We start from the raw sequence: 22,334 nt of genomic DNA, 5'->3' as shown, positions 1-22,334 counted from the left end.
CTTAGCACTGAAATGGAGAAGAAATAGAAACAAATTCAAACTCCAGTTCTGTCAGTTATCTAACTTTAGATTTTTCTCTTCTCTAAACTATGATTACATAGCAAAAAAAAAAAAAAAAAGGAAAAAATTCCTGTTTATATCTAACAAAATCATATGAAACATTTCTAGAGAATATCCAATTATTAGAAATTAATCACCTGAGTAATCAATGATATCAAAGATTTTTCGACCTACCTCTGAAAATGATGACTGTACAGTTGTGTTGGAATACCAAGAATACGATCATATATAGCTGTAACTTCTCTCAGGTTTCCCTGTTCATTTTCCCAGTTTATATACATTTCCCATAGTCTGTCAGATCGGAAATCTGTTCCTGCAGCTAGAACAGCATGCTCAAAAGTTCTGAAAAATTAAATTACTCTTAAGTTATTTTTCCAAAATAAAAATCATTTAAAAAATATTTCTAAATTTAGAAAAAAATGTTAAATTCAAAAAGTTATATTCAATTGCTTCACATGCAAGTAGAGATTAAAAAGCAAGAGGATAATTCAAAGTATATAAGAGTTCTAAAAAAGAGTGAGAAAAAATAAAGCAGAGAGATGTACTTTGTATGTGATTTATCTTATATAAAAATACAATGGAAAATGTTCACCTTGCAAACAACAGTGACACAGAAGATACTTCAAAGTATCTGTTAAACTTGAAATGTCAATTGTATAGGTTCATTTAAGGCAAAAGACAAAATAAAACAAGAATTTAAAAGAGAAGTAAATTTTACTTCAATCTAAAGAATACTGAGATTGAATCCAGGGTCCTGTGCATGGAGGCAAGCACTCTACCAACTGAGTTATGGCCCCAGCACTAAAGAATACTTTTTAAAAATTATTTTAATTAGGTATATATGACAGCAGAATGCATTTTGATTCATTGTACACAACTGTGGCACAACTTTACATTTCCATGGTTGTACACGATGTAGCATTGCATCATACATGCAGTCATAAATGCACCTAGGGTAATGATGTCCATTTCATTCCACCATCTTTCCTACCCCAACACCCCTTCCCATAACTCCCTCCCCTTTGCCCCACTCAAAGTTCTTCCATTTTTCCATGCCCCCCCCCGCCCATTATGAATTAGCATCCACTTATCACAGAGAACATTCAGCCTTTGGTTTTTTAGGATTGGCTTACTTCACTATATCCCACAGTTTCTTTATCCATTCATCTATTGAAGGGCATCTAGGTTGCACACATATCAGAGTACTAATCTCCAGGATATATAAAGAACTCAAAAAACTGAACACCAAAACAAACAACCCAATCAATAAATGGGCTAAGGAGTTGAAGAGACACTTCTCAGAAGATATACATTCGATTAATAAATATGAAAAAATGTTCAACATCTCTCATAATAAAAGAAATGCAAGTCTAAACTACTCACACCAGTCAGAATGGCAGTTATCAAGAATAGAAACAATAAATGTTGGCGAGGATGTGGGGGAAAAGGCATACTCATTCACTGCTGGTGGGACCGAAAATTAGTGCAATCAATCTGGAAAGCAGTATGGAGATTCCGCAGAAAATTTGGAATGGAACCACCATTTTACCAGCTATCCCACTCCTTGGTCTATACCCAAGAGTTAAAAACAGCATACTACAGGGACACAGCCACATCAATGTTTATAGCAGCACAATTCACAATAGCTAAACTGTGGAACCAACTTAATGAATACTTTTTAACAAAACAACTGTCCAACAAAAGACCCAGCTGCCTCGTGAGGTAATGAGAATTACACAAATATTGAAACTCTCAAAAGCCCCTCCCAATTCTAAAAATTTAAAATTAAAGTCTAATGCAAAAATGAGTATTTTAAAATATTTAGTTCATTTAAAAAGATTTCTGTAAGCAATTTTAATCACAGAATTTGATATCCTAATGAAATAAAACTTTGAGACATATTTTCAAAATAAGTACCTTAAAATCAAGAGGGAATTTTTCAAAAAGTATAAAACTGCACAATCCCACCCAATCAAAGCACTAATGAATTTTGGGTGGAAGAGAAAATTCTGATATTTGTCTAGTCTTAAAAAAATGCAAAATGTTTTCATAAAAGACAATACAGCAGGCATTTTCCTGAAAGAGAACAAGCTATCTTTTATTATAATTATGGTAATTAAAAAATAGAGCAACAGAAGAGTGCCCAAGAAAACAAAACAGACCACTGTACATGAGTATTTAGTATATAAAAAAAAGAGGTACTTTAAACCAATGTAGAAAGGCTGAATTATTCAATAAAGAGGAAAAAAATAAAAGGCTAGTACCTTTCTCACAACACCCAGATGAATGAATGACAAAATGTTGTTAAAAAATTAGTATACAATATTCATTCTTGGCAAATTAGGAAAAAAAACTCAGAAACCAATATAAGGCTGAAAACTGAAAACATTAAACAAAAATCTGTATGATAAAAGGCACTCTAAGCAAAAGTGACACATACTAACACTGGAAAAATGTTTAATATATAGAAATATTAAAAGTATGTGTATGTGGATAAAAGTGGGTGTGTAAGGTTTTTAGAAGAATAAAATAGATATTAGTGTCCTTGCAGAAACTCAAAGTGATTCAGAAAATTAATGTATCAAATACTGACAAAAGCATGGAGAAGGAGACGGGAGGATAGTAGGTAATGAAAAAAAGACAGAGGGTTTAGATGCAGGTCTGTTTAAATAATTGGTTAGAAATCTTCACCTCCCTTTTCTGCCTTCCTGGGGGATTCAGAAGTCAGATTTGCGTTCTAAAGGCAGTTCAGATGATCATCTTCTAAAAAACTGCTTGGATCTGGAATAAGACCAATACTGGGACTACCCCCAACAAAAATCTGAGTGGCCACTTGGTCACCCTACTCTGAAGCCTTCTAGGCCAGCTGTCAATGTCCCACACAAAACACACAGACCTTCCATACAGTTTATTATAATCACATCAGAAATCCAGATCAGGAATGAAACCATAATTTGATCCGCTTATCCCTCTCTTTAGTATATACCCAAAGGACTTAAAATTAGCATACTACAGTGACACAGCCACATCGATATTTATAGCAACTCAATTCACAATAGCTAAGCTATGGAACCAACCTAGGTGCCCTTGAACAGATGAATGGATAGATAAAATATGATACATATACTCAATAGAATATTACTCAGCCATAAAGAAGAATGGAATTATGGCATTTGATGGCAAATGGATAGAACTGGAGGCTCACATACTAAGTGAAATAAGCCAATCCCAAAAACCCAAAGGTCAAACATTCTTTCTGACATGCAATGCTAATACAATAAGGGGGAACGGAGGGTCAGGAAGGAAGGAAGAACATAAGTTCATTGGATTAGACAAAGGAGAATGAGGGAAGGGAGGGGAATGGGAATAGGAAAAACAGTAAAATGAATGAGAAATAACTTCTATGTTCATATATGAATACACAACCACTGAAACTCCACATGATGTTCAAGAATGGGATACTAATTAGAACAAGTTATACTCTATGTATATATGTCAAAATATACTCTACTGTCATGTATATCTAAAAACAAATGAAAAAAAAAAAAAACCCAGAAATCCAGATCAGCCATTTTAGATGACAATAAACACAAGAATTTTAGAGAATACAGTGCTGAGACATAGAAAAAGTTTCTCCCTAATATTATCAAAGAAATAATAAAAAAATATTCAGGTGTGAAACAAAAATAGGAAGCTACAAGAAAAGGAACATTCAAAGAACAAAAAAGGTATCTGGATATTAAAAATCCTATACAAGGATCAAGGACTAAGAAAGGGAAACAAAAAAAGGAAGTGAGAAAATAAGAAAATTCAATGACTAAAATAGGAGGTCTAATATCTAACAGAGAAAACCAAGGGAAAGAAATACAAAAGAATATCCACAATAGTAACATTTCTAAGAACAGAAAGACAAGCACATCCCCAATTTTAAAAACAAACAAAACCATCAACTAAAGCACAATGAACGAGAAAAAGAAAATCCACACCAAAGCGTATCATTATAAAATTAGATTTACATCAAAAATAAAGAAAACATCCTAAAATATTCCATGGAAAGAAAGTAACAATAAAAGAATCCCAAAAAGCAGTATCACACTTCTCAACAGCAACAATATAAGCTATATATAATAATGGGGTTGTAGCTCAGAGATAGAGCACTGGCCTAGCAGGCGTGAGGCCCTCTGTTCAATCCTCAGCACCATATAAAAATGAAATAAAGGTATTGTGTCCACCTACAACTAAAAAGTAAAACATTTAAAAAAAAAAAAAAGAATGGAGGGGCTGGGGCTCAGTGGTAGAGTGCTCGTCTAGCACGCATGAGGTAGGTTGGATCCTCAGCACCACATAAAAATGAAATAAGGATATTGTGTCCACCTACAACTAAAAAATATTTAAAAAAAAAAAAAAAAGACTGGAGAGTGGGCTGAGGTTGTGGCTCAGTGGTAGAGTGCTTGCCTAGCCATGTGTGAGGCACTGCATTTAATTCTCAGCACGACATATAAATAAACAAATAAAATAAAGGTCCATCAATTAAATATATATATATATATGTATGTGTATATACATTTATGTGTGTGTGTATATATTTTTTAAATGGAGAGTTTTAAGAAAAATGATTTTCAATACCAAATTCTATACCCTAATGGAACTTGAAATTATTTTTTTTACCAGGTATCCTTTTATTAAGAAGTTATAGGGTACACTCCTCTTTATTAAGGTGGGCATAAGTCAAGGAAGTGTGGATCTAATAAACTCCAATAAACAAGGCATGAAACTCAGAAGTGAGGTAAAGATATCTCCTAGAATCATGTCAAGGAAATCCTAAGATAAACTTCTGCATAGCAGAACTAAGAACAACCAGTTCAAGTTGCAGAAGAGTGAGGTCAAAAAATTGGAATTATAGGTTATCTCACAGGTCTTTCTGGAAAGCTAGACAAAAAACCTTTTATTATACAAATGGGAAAAATGGGAGACGGAGAAGTAATTAACTCTGGGAAAAATAAAAGGCTATAAAATACAGAGAACAGCATGATGGAAAAATACTTATAGATCCAGAATAAATAAAACACATATAGATTTATTGCAATCTACTCAATAGTTATATTGGAAAGATAAAAACTTAAAAAATATGGTAAAATGAGCTAAATTCTCATCTACCATAATAAATACATAATGTCTGCAACTAATAGAGAGAAAGCAGTATAGAGCCACTTTTAAATACATATAATGAAAATTTCAGAAGAATCAACTAATAATATTTGAAGGAACACAAAGCAACTACTTTTTGTTATAAGCAGTTTAACAGTGGTTAAATAGTTTAACTATATTAACACAGCTTTTTTGAAAACAAAACCAAAAAAATACATCAACCAATTACTATAATCAGTAACAAAAACACAATTCCAAAGAAAATAAGCAAATCATAAGTAACAGAGCTGTAGAAGTGTAGGGTACTTGTAGCTAAGTGGTAGGGTACTTGCCTTGCCAATACAAGGCCCTGAGTTCAACCAGAGCATCAATAACAAAGACTTAAAAAATATAAGATGATGATAAACTGAGATAAGCAATCTATACACAAATTACAGCAAGAGAAAAAACAAACAAAAAAGGTGATATGGCTATGGCTATGGGGAAAAGACTAATTTTATTCACAGTGAAAGTTCAAAACCAATACCATTTTTGAGGAACATTTGATAAAACTTAGCTGTATATTCCCTTTGACCGAGTTCCATTTCTAGCACACTCTATAAAAATAGTGATTTCTATAGAAGTGTTCACTACAGCACTGATTATTTCCTACAAATACAGTATTTGGACACCATAAAATATCTCTGTAATGTTTAAAATTATATGGTATAAAGAATTCTAAAACATTATGTTAAATAATAAACAAGTCAAAAGAAAATATGTAAAATACACATACAAATACATATGCAACATATACTCGAAAGCATGTACATCAAGCCATTAACCATGAGGAAAGTGGAATTGGAGACATAAGGGGATACAAAAATGGAGGAAGGCTTTATCATCTGCATTTTAAAAAATAGTCATAAATTCATTACATGTATCTATTAAGTAGTGGGAAAGAAGCACAAAAGTTAAACTTTTAAGTTAGCATTCATGAGCAGTATATCTTCAAATATCTTCAAATACAATTGAATACCAATGTCTCACATACCCTCTTATTGTACTGTTTGTCTCAGGATCACCAGGGTCCAAAGTTTCTTTTAAGAAGTTTATATAATGAATCCAAAGGTCAACACTAAGGGGTATTGCCTGAAGTCCCCGGCGATACACCTAAGAAGAAAACAATAAACTGTACTTCAAGTATTTAATTATTCCTTAACAGAGAGGCAACACTGTGTTATCCGGTGAACCTTAGAAATACTAATTACTGGAATTTTGTTTAAATAATCTACCATTACCATTTGGGTGGAGGTTGGATAGAACATGGCAATGTTCTGATCCCCACGTGCAGAGTCTTGATCTTCAAAGCGCAGCAGTCCCTGCATTCTGACCGGGTTGTGTGGGCAGGCTTTGGGTTACAGACCATAGGGCACAGACCCATTAGAGCATCAATGACAGCGTCTGACCAAAAATGCAATAAGACGTAGCAAATGTGACTAGTAAACCAACTATATTGTTTGGAAAATGAGAAATAAATGTAAGTGAGAGAAAAGCCCTGCCCTACTTGTTAAGCTGCAGTGTAATACAGAGGCTTGCACTGCAAAGCTTGACAAACTGTAGAGGTTTAACGCACCTGCCAACAAAGAGAGAAAATATTAGCTACAAATGCCACAAGAGTGACAAATGCAAATAAAATACCCTATAAAAATTGTTTGACCATAAATGGTAGGTACTGCCAGCCAAAAAAAAAAAAAAAAAATTCTTTTGTTTTTGTTATTAACTGGCTTACAGTACCTAATGGAATCAACTTTATTCAGTGATGTACGCACCTCATCTGATTGCTTAATGTTGTCATGTCGCTTTTCAAGATCTGCATACTTTTTCCAGTAACCATAGCAATACGGATAGTGTATGAAAAATTTGTCAAATGCTTTTCTGGCGGCCATCAAGTGATTCTGATGAAAATAAAACAAGGCATTTAAATATCTTAGAAGTTTTTATCAAAAAGAAAAGAAACTAACTTTGTCAAATACTAAGGTAACTTTTTACTTTTTGTTTATTTATTTATTTACTGTGACACTGGGGATTGAACCCAGGGCCTTGTGCATGCGAGACAAGCACTGTACCAACTGACCTATATCCCCAGCCCTTAGTTTTATATTTTGATGGTGCTATAGGATTGAACCCAAGGCCTCAAGCATTCTAGGCAAAAATTCTAACACTGAGCTATATATATATATATATCCCCAGTCTCTTAAGGTAACTTTGTATTTCAATAATTTTACACACATATATAAAAACCCCAATCACTGTACAACATTAGGCTTTAACTATACTAACTCTCCTAATATACAAATATGCTTTAAGTTATTTTCAAAACAAAAATGTATGTATTTAATATTATTCAACTTAATCTGAAATTTTTTTGTGTGTGTGGTAATAGGCACTGAACCCAGGAACATTCTGCCTCTGAGCTACACCCCCAGTTATTTTTCATTCATTCATTCATTCATTCATTCAAGGCAGGGCCTGACTAAATTGCTGAGGCTGGCCTCAAACTTGTGATCATCTTGCCTCAGCCCTTTTAGTCACTTGGATTAAGGCATGTGCCAGATTAATCTGACCCTCAGATACCATTTTAATAATTACTAACCTCCTGTTCTACATATTGAAGCAAATATACCCAGCCTGTAAAATCCTGAGGATTATTTTCTACGGTTTTCCAAAATTTTTCATATTCTGGAGGGAAATTTGTTTCCGTTTCTGTCACTGTCACTGGAAGGTCAACAGCATTTGCCATTTCACTTTCTTCTGTAGACGCATTCACATTGGGAGAGCCGTCAGGTGACTGTTCCATTTCCGTAACATTCATAATCTCAGTATTGAAATCAGCAGGATGTTCTACCACTACCTCTGAACTGTTGTCTGTGCTGCCATTATTAGAATTTCTGTAATCATCCATGTGAGAATTTTGCATAGCTACGTATTTTGTCTTCAGTTAATAATCTGCAGAAACACACACACAAAAGAGAAACATCTTCCAAATGCTAATAAAATTACTTGGCATCAACATCACCTTTTAAAGCCCTATTTATGATTAAGGAAATGGAATAGTTTGAACTTGATCAAATTAATTTGATTATTTTGTCTGCAAATAATAGAAAACCTATCTACTGATGGCAGTTTAAACAAATATTTATTTTCTCACAAAACAGAAAGCTTAGCAGCTGGATGATGATCAAATTCAAGGTAGGACATAAGTATAGATGAACTACATTGTTATAACTGTTCTTTTTAATCAGAAAATCAAAAGTTTTCCCAGAGATTTTTTTTTTTCCAGTTTCACTATCCTTTATACAGGATTAGGTATATTGGTACCTTAAAGAAAATTAATGTTTATTTAGTAAGATAGACAGTGGTGAGACAAGATAATGGATAGGTAACAAAGTATCCACGAGATGACATGAACTATTTTTGTCATTATCCTCTAAAATCCAATCTACGATTATAATGTGACCTAAAAGTTCCATTGTACAGTTTACCCATTGTAAGGATTCATCATTTAGAGAACTTGGTAGAAGTACAACTTTCTGGGCTATGCCATAGAATTGAAGCCAAGGAATCTATATTTGTTTTAAACACCTTCCTAGTTATCTTCATGGGAAATCAGACTTGAAAATTTTTGTACACTGTAGTGAAACCCAGATTTTTAAAGTAGTCATGAAATTGAAAAAAGAAAACAAAGTATACATACATGGGCGCGCGCGCGCGCGCGCACACACACACACACACACACACACACACACACACAAAGAAAAAATCCCTGAAGCCAACCATCCCATAGCTGGATTTTCTTTAAAATAACAAAATAAAGGTCTGAGGTTGTGGCTCAGCAGTAAAGTGCTAGCCTAGCATGTGCTAGGTGCTGGGTTCGATCCTCAGCATCACATAAAAATAAATAAACAAAATAAAGATATAGTGTTCAACTACAACTAAAAAAAAATTTTTTTAAATAAAATAACAAAATCAGCAGGACGTGGTGGCACATGCTTGTAATCCCAGCTGCTTGGGAGGCTGAGGCAAGAGGACCATTGAGTTCAAAGCCAGCTTCAGATAAGCAAGGTGCAGCTCAGTGAGACCCCATCTCTAAATAAAATACAAAATAGGGCTGTGGATGGGGCTTAGTGGCTGAGTGCCTATGAGTTTAATACTCAGTACCCCCCACCCCCCAAAAAATTGCAGACAAGCCAAAAGAACACACACAAAAAAAAAAACATCCAACTTTTGTAGGGAGAACAACTGTTAACACCAACTGTATTTTATTTATTTGGTGTAAATTCTTTTTTTTGGGGGGGTGCTGGAGATTGAACTCAAGAGCACGACCACTGAGTCACATTCTCAGCCCTATTTTGTATTTTATTTAGAGACAGGGTCTCACTGAGTTGCTTAGCATCTCACCACATTGAGGCCAGCTTTGAACTCACAATCCTCCTGCCTCACCCTCCAGAGCTCCTGGGATTACAGGCATGCGCCACCAGGCTCAGTTTTTGGTGTAAATTCTGACAGATTGGTGTGCACATATATACAGTGTGTTTATTATGATATCATCAACACAGATATTAGACTACCAGAAAAATAAATTCTCTTCTTGGATGAGTCTGATGAATGTCATCAACTTTTCCAAAGTTAAGACCACTTTAGGTCCTATGAAAGGACAAACAAATTTCTAAATTTATTTTGCTCTTTTCTCTCTCCTTTAAAAAAAAGCACATTTGGGGCTGGGGATGTGGCTCAAGCAGTAGCGCGCTCGCCTGGCATGAGTGCGGCCTGGGTTCGATCCTTAGCACCACATACAAACAAAGCTGTTGTGTCTGCCGAAAACTAAAAAATAAATATTAAAAAATTCTGTCTCTCTCTCTCTTTAAAAAAAAAAAAAAAAAGCACATTTGAAGATTAATTTTTCATATGCAAATTACTAACTTGTGGGTTTTTAAAAATTTTATAGTTCAGTTTAAGAAAGAAAAAAAAAAAGACTGCTGGTTGATGCATTATTTGGGGGAGGAATGTAGTACTGAGGATTACACCCAGGGGCCCCATAACACTGAGCTACATCCTAGCCCTTTCTATTTTGAGACAGGGTCTCATTAAATTTCCTAAAGTGACCTGGGAAATTACAATCCTCCTGCCTCAGCCCCCAAATAGCTGAGATTACAGGGACGTGCCACCCGCACCTGCCAGTTGACAAATTCTGAGTCATTTACTACCTACCCTATTCTAATTGCATATTTATGTGGGACATATAGGGTTTGTTATTTTCTTTGAATCAGCAAATTTACCACACCCTTGCATCATGAGAGACTCCATACACTGTCAATTACTCCATACACTACAATTACTTGTTGTAAAAGAATTAAGAACATCAGCCTTACCCTTAGGGAATTCATTTTGATGATTACTTCATAAACCACAGAGCCAAAAGAAAATATACTTATTTTTAAAGTTATTCCAAGTCAATCATTAGTACTAGTTTATTCTTAACAAAGAATGGGGAAAAGAAGAGTTATTGTTTAATGGGTATAAAGTTTCAGATTTACAAGATTAGAAACTTCCTGAGATGTTTCCCAATCATGCAAATATACTTGGCAATACTAACTGTACACTTAAAAATGGTAAACATTATCGGGGCTGGGGATGTGGCTCAAGTGGTAGCGCGCTTGCCTGGCATGCGTGTGGCCCGGGTTCGATCCTCAGCACCACATACAAACAAAGATGTTGTGTCTGCCGAAAACTAAAAAATAAATATTAAAAAGTTAAAAAAAAAAAATGGTAAACATTATCAATTTGAATTTAACTCTCCCATGCCTTTGGCATGTAACAAATTGTCCTTTTTCCTGATTTGAGGGGGGAAAAATGTAAAATTTTGTTATGTAATTTTACCAAAATTACAGAAAGTAAAACATTATACAGTATAACCAAATTAGGAAATATAATGTGCAAAAAGGAGCTAAATTTTTCTACCATTTGTTAAATATTTAAATAAGCAAGAGGTCAATGACCTGAAGCTGTCTCAGTACTTTTTTTGGGGGGAGGGGTTACCCAAGATTGAATTCTGGGGCACTTGACCACTGAACTACATCCCCAGCCCTATTTTGTATTTTACTTAGAGACAGGGTCTCACTGAGTTGCTTAGCGCCTCACTTTTTGTTGAGGCTAGCTTTGAACTTACATTCCAATTTCTGCCTCAGCCTCCTGAGCCACTGGGATTACAGGAGTGGGCCACTGCACCCAGCCTTTCTCAGTATTTTGAGTTCCTATATAATAAACTGCAACCTAACTTCAGCATATAAACAAATGGAAACCTTAGAAGCCTAATTCTTTTTAACAGAGAGCTGGATCACAGCCAATCATAAGCAGCAGAGCTTCTGCCAATCACAGGCAGCCAACTAATCAGACTATATCCAAATAAGGCAACTACCTAGCTATAATCAATCAAGCTATTTCTGTGATTACTTTTATGTTCTGTCTATAAATACTTACTGCCCACTGATGCAGACTAGATGCTGTGAACTTCTAATCATGAATTGTTCTTTCCTCAAAACACTGCTAAATTTGTCAAAAGTTTTTCTTTTAATACATCGTAAGTAGTACAGCACGGGTTCCAAATAAAAAGTACAGAATGATAAATATCAGTTAGAGACCAGGGCATGATCTCCTGCATTCCCAGCTACTCAAGAGGCTGAGAGAAGTGGATCACAAGTTTGAAGCCAGCCTCAGAAACTTAGCAAGACCCTCAGCAAATTAGGGAGACACTGTCTCAAGTAAGAAAGTAAAAATGACTGGAGATGTAGGTCAGTAATAAAGCATTCCTGGTACCAAAAATTCCAGTACCTCAAAAATGAAATTGTGTATGTGTGTACACACATATGTATACATAAGAAAAGAGGGAAGTAAAGTGAATTCTACCTCTCTCCCTTAATACTGTGTGATCCTAGGTCAGTTTTTGCTTCTCACTTCTAAAGGAAACTAATAAGACTTACATTACCTGCCTCAGAGATAGGTTAAGAACATCAGATAAAATAAAAACATGAAATTCTTAAAAACTATAAATTCACAAAAATGAAAGCATAATAGTAAAACACTGAATTCCTTGGGAAGTGATATACCAACAAGAATTTATAGTTTAAAATAAATTTAAAAAAATAAAAATTACCTTCACAGTGCACTTAATTTTTTTGCATTAGAAATTTTAATAGGAAAAAATGCTACCAATTTTGAAACTGGTAGTGAGTATAGAATTTATCTGGAGGCATATCTTATTTCCTAATTTGGGGGGGAACATACATTTCCCTCTCATGATCCTAATATAATCATATCAATTGGGGTTAAATCCATATTCAGTTTTACATTAGTGTGTTTCTGTAAATATTTTTAAGCTAAACTACCCTGTATACTATAATTATGCTTTCTTGCTTCTAACCCTTTAAATCTTATTATTTTCATTTACCTTCTTGTGTTTCAAAATTGAAACCATATCCTACTAGAACTCTTATAAAAAGTCCTTCAAAAAACAATGTCATGCATATTTATCAATTCCACTTTTCCTTTGGAGAACATCTAAGGTTCCACAGCAAATTCTATCGATTCTTCTTGTCTAGGTTTGCCTATTCCTTTTGATCTAACATAGTCCTTTTACTTATTCCCTGGGGGATGAATCCTATCTATAACCGCCAAAATCTTTCTTTCTTCATTTATTCTCTTTCATTTTTTATGTTGTATATTAATATACAGAATGATGGGTTTCGTTGTGGCAGATCCATACATACATAAAAACATAATCCGATCAACTTCACTACCAAATACCCACACTATGCCCTCCTTCTCCCTCTGATCCCTTCCTTTTCCCTAATGGTCTCCATTTTCTGCTGAGTCCTTATTTTTTCACTCTGGCTTCCCCATAACAGAAAACTAATGATACTTTTCTCCTGCATCTGACTTATTTTACTCAAGATCATGGTCTGCTGTTCCATCCACTTTCCTCAAAGTGACATAATTTCATTCTTTTTTTTAATTAATGGATTAATTCCATCTTCTAGAGGATCATTACTATAGCCTACAAAAAAAAAATGATAAATTTTCTAAGTATAAGCAGGCACAGTGGCACACTTACAGCAACTCAGTAGACTCAAATAGGAGCATCACAAGTTCCAGGCCACCCTCAGTAATTTACAAGGCCCTAAGCAACTCAGTGAGACCCTATCTTGAAATAAAAAAAATAAAAGAGGCTGGGGATGCAGATCAGTGGAAAAGTACTCCCTCAAACTCCAGTAACACCAACAAAAGAAATTTTATAAGTATAAAATTCCAGACTGAATTTTTTCCTTAAGAGTTTTAGAAGAATCTATTCACTGTCCCCTAGCATCTGGTACTACTATTGAAGAAATATGGTCTCCCCCCCACCCCCGCCCTCTTAAGTACTGGGGATTAAATTCAGTGGCACTGTACCACTGAGCTACACACACAATCCTTTTTTATTTATTTTCTATTTCAAGACTGGGTCTCATTAAGTTGTCCAAGCTAGCCTGAAACTTTTGATCCTCCTGCCTCTTCTCCCAAGTAGTTGGGATTACAGATGTGCACTACCCTGCCCAGCTTGTGATGCAATTTATCCCTTATCCTCCACATGACCTGTTTCTCAGTAGACTGTTTCTTTTTTTTCTGCTTGTACTGAAACACTCCCTTAATGGGAGTCTTTTTCCACTCATTCTGCAGAGCATTCATTCGAAAACTACTTTTTTAACTTCTTAAACTGATACATAAAAATATAAAAGCTTTACTTACGGATATCATGTGATGTTTTGGTACATGTATTTTTTTTTTTTTTTTGGCGGGGGTAGGGGGTACTGGGGATTGAATCCAGGGACTTTTATATGCTAAACACGCACTCTACCACTGAGCAACACTCCCTGACCTACTTGTAACATTTAAAGCAGGCTAAACATACCTATTTCCTCAAACATTTCTTTATGGTAAGACATTTAAAACCCTTTCTTCTATATATTTTGCATATATAGTATCATTATCCATAGTATTCCTACTGTGCAATAGCGTATCAAAACTTTTTACTCCCTTACTACAATCTAGAAGGCCTATTTTACTTTATTTATTTGTTTATTTTGCAGCGGTGGAGACTGAACCCAGGGGTTTGCACATGCTAGGCAAGTACTTTACCACTGAGTTACATCCCCTTCCCTAGACAACCTATTTTAACCTAGATTTTTATGCCATTCTATTCTTAGAAATGTTTTGTTTTGATAAAATCTCTCCCTTTCATTTCTCTATTACCTATTTGATGAACTCTTATTATTTAGATGTTGGACCTCCTGAACTAATCTTTCTTTTTTTCTTTTTAACTTTGTTTTTACTGATTTGACTCATTCTACAAGAGATAATCCCTTACTCCTTATATTGGATTTTTAATATAGGCATAAAGCTTAAAATTTCCATTTCTTATTCTCTGAATGATTTTTTTTTGTTAAGTCTCCCATTCCTTTTTCACTAATGCAATATCTTCTGTCATTTCTCCATAATTCACTTTAAATTTCCTCAGTTCTCAGCACTATGTGCTTCTTCTAAATGTCTTTTGACTGCGTTGGTGTCTCAAGTATAGTGATCTTCAAACTTACATTCAGGAAGAAATGTTAGACATTACAAAGTTACTCTGCAAGTTAGACAGGATTCACAACTGCTGGATCTTGCTACAGAAAGACATTCTGTTAAGGGAATCCACTAAATATCAGTGCTATACATTTTTTCACCTGGGTTAAGTTTCCCCAAAGAATCTTTCAACTTAGAAAAACAGAAGAAAGGCAACCAGCATTCTGGGAGCAAAAACAACAAATGGGGCTGATGATCTCACATTCTATTCCATTTCCCATTCTCATTAAGACCTTTTACCCAGGCCCTGCATTCCACTATGTGTCAAAACTCTTGATTCCATCCAGTTTGAACAATAAACATCTAATTTTTCACTGGCTATATTGGACAAAGAAGGGAAATTCTACATCTAAACTACTTCAGATTTTCAACTAATTCTACTTTTAGTCATACCGAGCATTCTTATCTTCGGAGACCATGGTTAGAATAATTCTTTTTAAAGGCATTTGGAAAAAATCAACAATGAACAAGGGTGCTCACTGAAGCACTTTTTCTAAGAAAATAACCATCAGTTGGTATACTATACAGTCTAGTTTAATGACCTAGTTGACAAGAGCAACTAGATCTCTATATCCTCTATCCCCTTAAAATTTCTTATAACTTAGGTAGTAAATCTATTATACTAGATTTACTACCTCTCAACTTATTTATCATCTTTCTTCCTTTCTGTTCTCAAAGTATTTGTTTAGTATCTTTATTGTGCTATTAGCAACAATAGTTGAAATACATAATCATTGTTTCTATATAGTCTCATAATTTCTTCAGACCATAAGCAATTAAGTGTGACTTCTTCATTTTTCCTACCACCAAATTTCTACTCTCAATGCATCTGTAACCACTTGGTCACAATGGATGAAGATCTCTGGTCCTACCAAAGGCCAATACCAGAACTCAAGACTTGAAACATTTATCCCACCCACCTTCCCAAGAATTTCTTTTAATTTACTCTTCTTATCAGTTCCTCTTACTGCATTAGATTACTTCTATTAGCATTCAAAAATAAATACCCCTCATCTGTCTTATATAATAATGAATGTGTGTGTGTAGATTCAAGTTCACAATTTCCTAGTTCATAGATTCAGCTGGATACTTGCCATTCATCTTTCTAATCTTCACAGTATACAACAGAAATATGACTTTCTATTCAATAGTAGACAGTTGTTGCTGCAGTACTGGGGATTAAACCCAAGGCCTTCCACATGTTAGGCAAGTGATCCACTACTGAGCTACATCCCCAGGACTTTTTGAGACAGAATCTTGCTAAATCGCCCAGGCTGGCCTTGAACCTGAGATCCTCTTGCCTTAGTCTCCTAAATAGCTGAGTAGCAGGGTAGCTGAAATAACAGGTACTCACCACCATGCCAGGCTTTCTTTTCTTGCCTTTTCTGACTCATGACATTCAACTGGTTTTCCTCCTATCTTGGGTGCTCTTTTTCTGAAGAATCTTTGCTTCTCACAGTCCCATAAGAATTAGTACCACTTTGCCAGGCACAGTGGCACATACCTGTAATCCCAGAGAACTGGGAGGCTGAGGCAGAAGGATCACAAGTTCAAAGCCAGCCTCAACAACTTAGGGAGGCCCTAAGCAACTTAACAAGATGCTGTCTCAAAATAAAATATAAAAAGGGCTGGGGATATGGCTTGGTGGTTAAGCGCCCTGGGGTTCAATTCCTGCTACAAAAAAAAAAAAAAAAAAGAATTAGTAACTTCAAGATTTTGTCCTCAGCTGATCACCTTCTCCTCTTTGATATACTTTCTTCACTTAGCTTCCAGATCATACCATATCCTGATGTTACTTGTACCTCCCTACCACTTCTTCTACTGATTGACAATCTCCTGAGATGAAGTGAGTGCTCTTCTATTCAACCTGTTAATGTTGGAGTACCCCAGGATTCAGTCTTTGGTCATTTTAACTCAACTCCCAATCTCACAAGGCTTAAGATACTAAATATATGCTGACCCTCAAATGTTTATCTACAGCCTAGGCCTCTTTTCCAAACTCCAGTCATATATCTAACTGCCTACATATATAAAGTCATTTCAAATATTAAAATGCCAAGTCTCTTCCTGATTTGTCCCCCCAAATTTGCTCTACCCACTTCAATGACTGAAAAGTCCTCCTTCCCCCTGTGTAGACCAAAAAATCTTAGAATCATCCTTGCCTTTTTCTCACACCAATCAATCTGTTAGGGAATCTTTCAAATGTCCTAGAATTCCATTTCTTATAATCCTTTTTTATTCCAGCTGAGAGCAGCTGGAATACCATTATAGTCTTCTATAAGGTTCTATGGACCGCCTCCTTTTTCTCTTGCTCCACCTCCATCCCCAACTCCCTGTGTTTAGTCTATTAATAATATAGCAGAATTAGTTATGTTTAAAAAATGTAAATCAGACTCACTCCACTGCTCCATCTCACAAATAGTCAATATCCTTCAGTGGTCCACTGCCCTATAATATCTCTTTGACTCATCTACTCTTACTCTCTCAGTTCCTGCCATACTGACATCTTGCTGTCTCTCAAAGTCCATACTCTACAGACTTAGAGCTTTGCATGGCTGTTCCCTCTACAAAAAGAAAATTCCCCATACAAACATAGCTGCCTTCCTCGTCTCCTTTAAAACTTTGCTGAAATGTCACCTTCTCAATAAACTCTATTTGGATCACATTATTTAAAGTTGTAACCCATTCCCATTCGCAGCACTTTGCTATACTTTTATTCATAGCATTTTCTATATTCTAAATAGTGAATAATTTATTTAGTAGACCCTACTATGAATTAACTGGTTTAAGAATTAACTGGCTCCTTTTTATTCACAGTATTATTGATATAATTCACATATTCATTATCTCCCAACTATATCAGTAACTTTCAAACTGCAGATTGCTTTAGATCAGTTTTTTTTTCAAATGTAAAAGAGAATAAAAATTTATCACAATGCTTTTGCATAAAGACATGGAAAAACCATAATGTTTCATGACAGTTTAACACAATTATATACACATGCACAAAATTCAACTACTGTATATTGATTTGCACACAGAAGACACATTATTTTTGAAAGAATGAATGAATGAAGGCATGTCATCAGGCAGGTATTGCTACAATTTCAATTACCAGCTATCAATAATAACACTAAAAGATGCTACTTACTGATCATATATTTTGTTAAATCCCATTTTCCCACTTTTAAGGATGGAGAAACTAACATTTATTAAAGTTAAAACAACTTGTCCAAGTTTAAATAAGTTGGAAGGAACAGAGCCAAGGTTCAACCCCATCCTAACAACAACAACTCTTGCCTCTTTTCTACTAAATTCTGTAGGAACATCCCTCCCACTCCCATTTCACTGTTTTGGGACCTTAGTGTAAGCTGTTCTTCTACATGAAATGCTCTCCTAACCCTCTATTCCACTCTTACATTACCATTTAATGCCTTCCAACTAACTAAAGCCTATTCATTCTTCTGAGCAAAGTTTAAAAATCACTTCCTGAAAGTGTTTCCACATTCCCCAAATAAGTTAGGTTGTCCCTAGTGACAATCCCACAGCATTCTTTTTCTCCACAGCACATACCACAATTTTGATACTTGTTCAATGTTTACCTTCTCTCCTAAATTACAAATTTCTTCAGGGTCAAGGCAAAGTCTACCAGTACATACAGATATAGTACACCTTGAGACTTAGAACACTATCAATTAACTGACAATTAACAGAGTCCTTACCCATACTAAAACCTGGCCTATTACATTCATAACCAAATAGAAAGTGGAAAATGCTTGGTCACTAGACGACAACACAACTGAACTAAAGATCCAACCTCCCTACTTATTAAGGAATTCTGAACAAGTTATTTAATCCTTTTAAACCTCATTCACAACATAATCACACATACCTTGATATAAAAATTAACTAACCCCTTCTTTTCATTCATACTACTAATATGTCGGTTTAAGTAGTTTTTATATCACCTCCAGACTGCTGTTTTCAAGCTGCAGATTGTATCAAACCAGTTTCTAATTGTAAATGCAAAAACAAATAGTAGACAAAATCAGAATACACAAACACATTAAGGGCATATTGAATGCACAATTCAACTACTGATTACAGAGTTGTAATGTTACATGTACATCCTTTTTATGGGTTGCAGTAAAAAAAAAAAAAAGAAAAACACTACTACACTATAAACACTACTGCTACAGATAAACAAATATTACTAGAATATTTAAAGTTAATGAGAAAGGAATCTTGATTTATTCACTGTTGTGTTTCTATAACCTACAATAGTGCCTGGTGTGTAACAGCACAATTTCTCTGAACAAGTAAGTGACACATCCATTCCTAACTTAACTTTCCAAACATATTAAACCTACAATATTCTTCCTTACTGCTGTTTCCAGAGCACATTATATTCTTCATGCCTAAACATTCTTCATGCCTTGGCAAATGTATTTCTCCAGATTAACAAAATTCCTTTTCTCAACTCAAAAAATCAATTGATATCTTTTTTTAAACTATATTATACTTTCTCACAAAAATCACATAAGCATAAAATAATAAACTACAGAAGAAAACATGACAAATTATAAAATACTCAGAACAGATACAGTTCTAAAATCACACATTTAACTTTTAGTATAGTTATGATATACATTAAACACCTAACAATTAGCATGCCATCTTAAAATTTAAAAGGTCTTTGGGAAGACAACTTAAATAACCAACACTCATTTGATGAAATATGAGACATCTAATTTAATATAATTCATTTTTTTACGCTCTGTATGCCTCTTACACCTGTAGCGGTAATCAAAACTTATGCCACTGATTATTCTTTTTCATGAACAGAATATATAAAAATCCAAAGTCATTACTAAAAGTGCAAGTCAAGAGTGTGGGTACTGCAGGGCGCGATGGATGGCACACATCTGTAATCCTAGCGGCTCAGGAGGCTAAGACAGGAGGATCATAAGTTCAAAGCCAGCCTCAGCAGAAGCAAGGCACTAAGCAACTCAGGTAGACCCTGTCTCTAAATAAAATACAAAATAAGGCTGGGGATATGGCTCAGTGGTTGAGTGCCCCTGAGTTCAATCCCCACTACCAAAAAAAAAAAAAAAGAGTGTGGGTGCTGCAGATCAACTAACTAGCTTTGCAATCCACAAATTAGTTCTTCCTCAGCCTTAGATAAGCCAATTAGATTTCAGCTGTAAAAAAAAGGGGGGGGGCTACTATAACCATTGGTTTGAGTACCTATTTTTAGAGGCTAAGTATAATGTTCACAGATTGACCTTTCTGATTTCCACATATTAAACACTTAATATATCCTAGAAACTGGATCTTGTATATAAATCTGCATCATCTCAAATCTTTGGGAAAAAATTATCACTGGACTACAACTACTACTTTCGTCCTTCTTTGGCTATTAAAAAAGAAAAAAAGTTCTGTTTTACCCACAACTATTAACATAGCACAGAAGATTCTGTTCTTTCTCTTGAAAATGACACACAATTTTTATCATTTGACTTACAAAATTCTTTATCTTAAATATTCAACTATATATCACCAAATATTCTGAGACTAAAAAAATCCTGCTTTTTTATGCTCATTGCAATTATCTCATACACCTACTAATTATCCTTCTCTAGTCAGCCCCTAATTATTTCAGAATTCACAATCTAAAAACCAGTGGTCTTTAGTATAACTTCTTTGTCACTTTATCCCTACAACGAGAAGAGTGGAGTTCCAACTTTTTCAACTTTAAAATGAGGTTATAAACCTGAAGGGAGGAGGAAACCTGTCAGTAGTTGCTTGGGTTGTTTGTTTTTCCAATCCATTTAAAACTGCCACAGAGCCCAAAACACTTAAGTTCCAATGTAAGCTCCATACTTCCCCCAGATGAGACATTTTCTTAAACTTCACCCTTTCCAGCTGTAAATTTTAAAGTATTTTTTGAACAGATTAAAATCAGTTGCCAAATACTGAGCCCTCAAATACGGAAGACCCCATGAATGCCAAACTAAAAAGTAACATAAAATTATATGGTATTACAGAATCATCAACAATACATTTTTTAAAAAAGAAAAAAATACATCATCAACAATACATTAACAGTACCATTAACTTCAAACATTATTTATTAATTTCAAGATGTGATTTTGGAGCGAGAAAAACACTAGTTCCTGGTCTCTGATTACGAAAGGTATAAACACTCAGATTCCTTTACAAGATCCTACTGGGATTTTCCGTGCCTAGTTTTTGTTTCTATCCTACACAGCCCAAAATCTCTGGCTGATCTTTGGGGTGCTGTGACCCAAGGCCCCAAAACTGTTGCTTCTCCAGTTAGAAGGCGGAACACACCCTCCAAGGCACCCAAATGCTTTATTAACAGAAGTTGTATTACACCCTCCTAATCCTCCGCGGCACTAAAGAGCCCCCTCCCATCTTCCCAGCCACGCTGGGGGAAGCGAGGGTTCAGACTTATCCCCAAATCTCTTCCTCAATCCAGTGGAGGCGGCCCACGCTTCCCCGCCAGACTAACCGCACTTCTCAAGAAAAACGTGCAGTCTAAGAAAAGAAACCTCGCACTGCTCCACCCAACAGGTGGGACGGAAAAAGGAATGAACAACTGGGCTCCAAGCCCAAGCCAGGCCTTAAACAGGGCGGGAGAGAGAGGCCGCGGGCCCGGAGCGGCCTGAGGCACCTCAGGCCCCTTCCTGATCAGAGTCCCACCTCCTCCCGCCAATTTCGACAGGCAGGTCTTGGCTGACCTCAGGATGGATGCCACTCGATGCCATGAGCCGAAACCTGGGCCAACCTAGCTGAAGATGGCACTCCCACCGACTCAGTCCTCACAGCCACACAGTCGCCACCAGAGCCACCTCCGCCTCGTCGAGGACGCAGTGCGCACGCGCAGGTATCCGGAGGCGAGCGAGTCACGTGGTCGCAGCACGCAGGTCTCGGCCTCCGCGGGATCCGGGCGGCCGAACTCCGGGCCCCGCCTCCGCTCCCCCCCCCCGCCCCACCTCCGCCCCACCCCCGCGAAGGCAGTGTGGTTATTGGGGATTTTCCAAAGCCAAGGGGTAGGTTTAGGGCCTCCCACCTCCCAGATCTTGCAGACACGGCCCTGAGACCCCCTTCGCACTCCACCCGCGCGAAAGTAAAATATCGGTATTCTTTTTCTGCAGTTTTTCTAATTACCCAGGCTTTTTCCTTAAAAAGTTTAGCTGAAAAGAGCAGAAATTAAGCATAAAACGTCCAAACTTCAAGATGGGTAAGGACCATCCCGTCCAAGTTTACCGGAATTTAGGGGTTTGAAAAACTTATTAAAGGATCTCTGTAAAGCTATCCTCTGGACAAAGCGGGGCAGGCAGTTTTATGTTGACGATCTTAGCAGACCTCTTCACTTGTACCTCCATCCCCATCTTTTAAACAAG

At 35.9% G+C, this 22,334-nt stretch overlaps 1 protein-coding gene across 4 annotated transcripts in view; it reads right to left on the bottom strand.

Moving 5' to 3' along the window:
* Prpf39 (pre-mRNA processing factor 39) overlaps positions 1-21,797 on the bottom strand; it is a 33,499-nt gene extending 11,702 nt beyond the window's left edge. The window contains exons 1-5 of one of the 4 annotated variants that reach the window (XM_027929506.3): positions 21,669-21,797; positions 7,844-8,196; positions 7,020-7,145; positions 6,242-6,360; positions 235-402 (exon numbers count right to left, since the gene is read on the bottom strand). In XM_027929506.3, coding sequence (XP_027785307.1) covers positions 235-402; positions 6,242-6,360; positions 7,020-7,145; positions 7,844-8,167 — 737 coding nt within the window. In that variant the 5' untranslated portion in view covers positions 8,168-8,196; positions 21,669-21,797. Of the gene's footprint in view, positions 1-234; positions 403-6,241; positions 6,361-6,488; positions 6,652-6,754; positions 6,824-7,019; positions 7,146-7,843; positions 8,197-16,258; positions 16,559-21,668 lie in introns of those variants that run through there. The other 3 variants (XM_071607861.1, XM_071607862.1, XM_071607863.1) reach the window with 3 other exon arrangements.
* Positions 21,798-22,334: the final 537 nt, after the last annotated feature.

This window comes from Marmota flaviventris, chromosome 2 (assembly GCF_047511675.1).
Source record: "Marmota flaviventris isolate mMarFla1 chromosome 2, mMarFla1.hap1, whole genome shotgun sequence".
Taxonomy (NCBI): domain Eukaryota; kingdom Metazoa; phylum Chordata; class Mammalia; order Rodentia; family Sciuridae; genus Marmota; species Marmota flaviventris.
The sequence above is the reverse complement of the archived record's forward strand: the minus strand, read 5'-3'. Positions and strand labels throughout refer to the sequence as shown.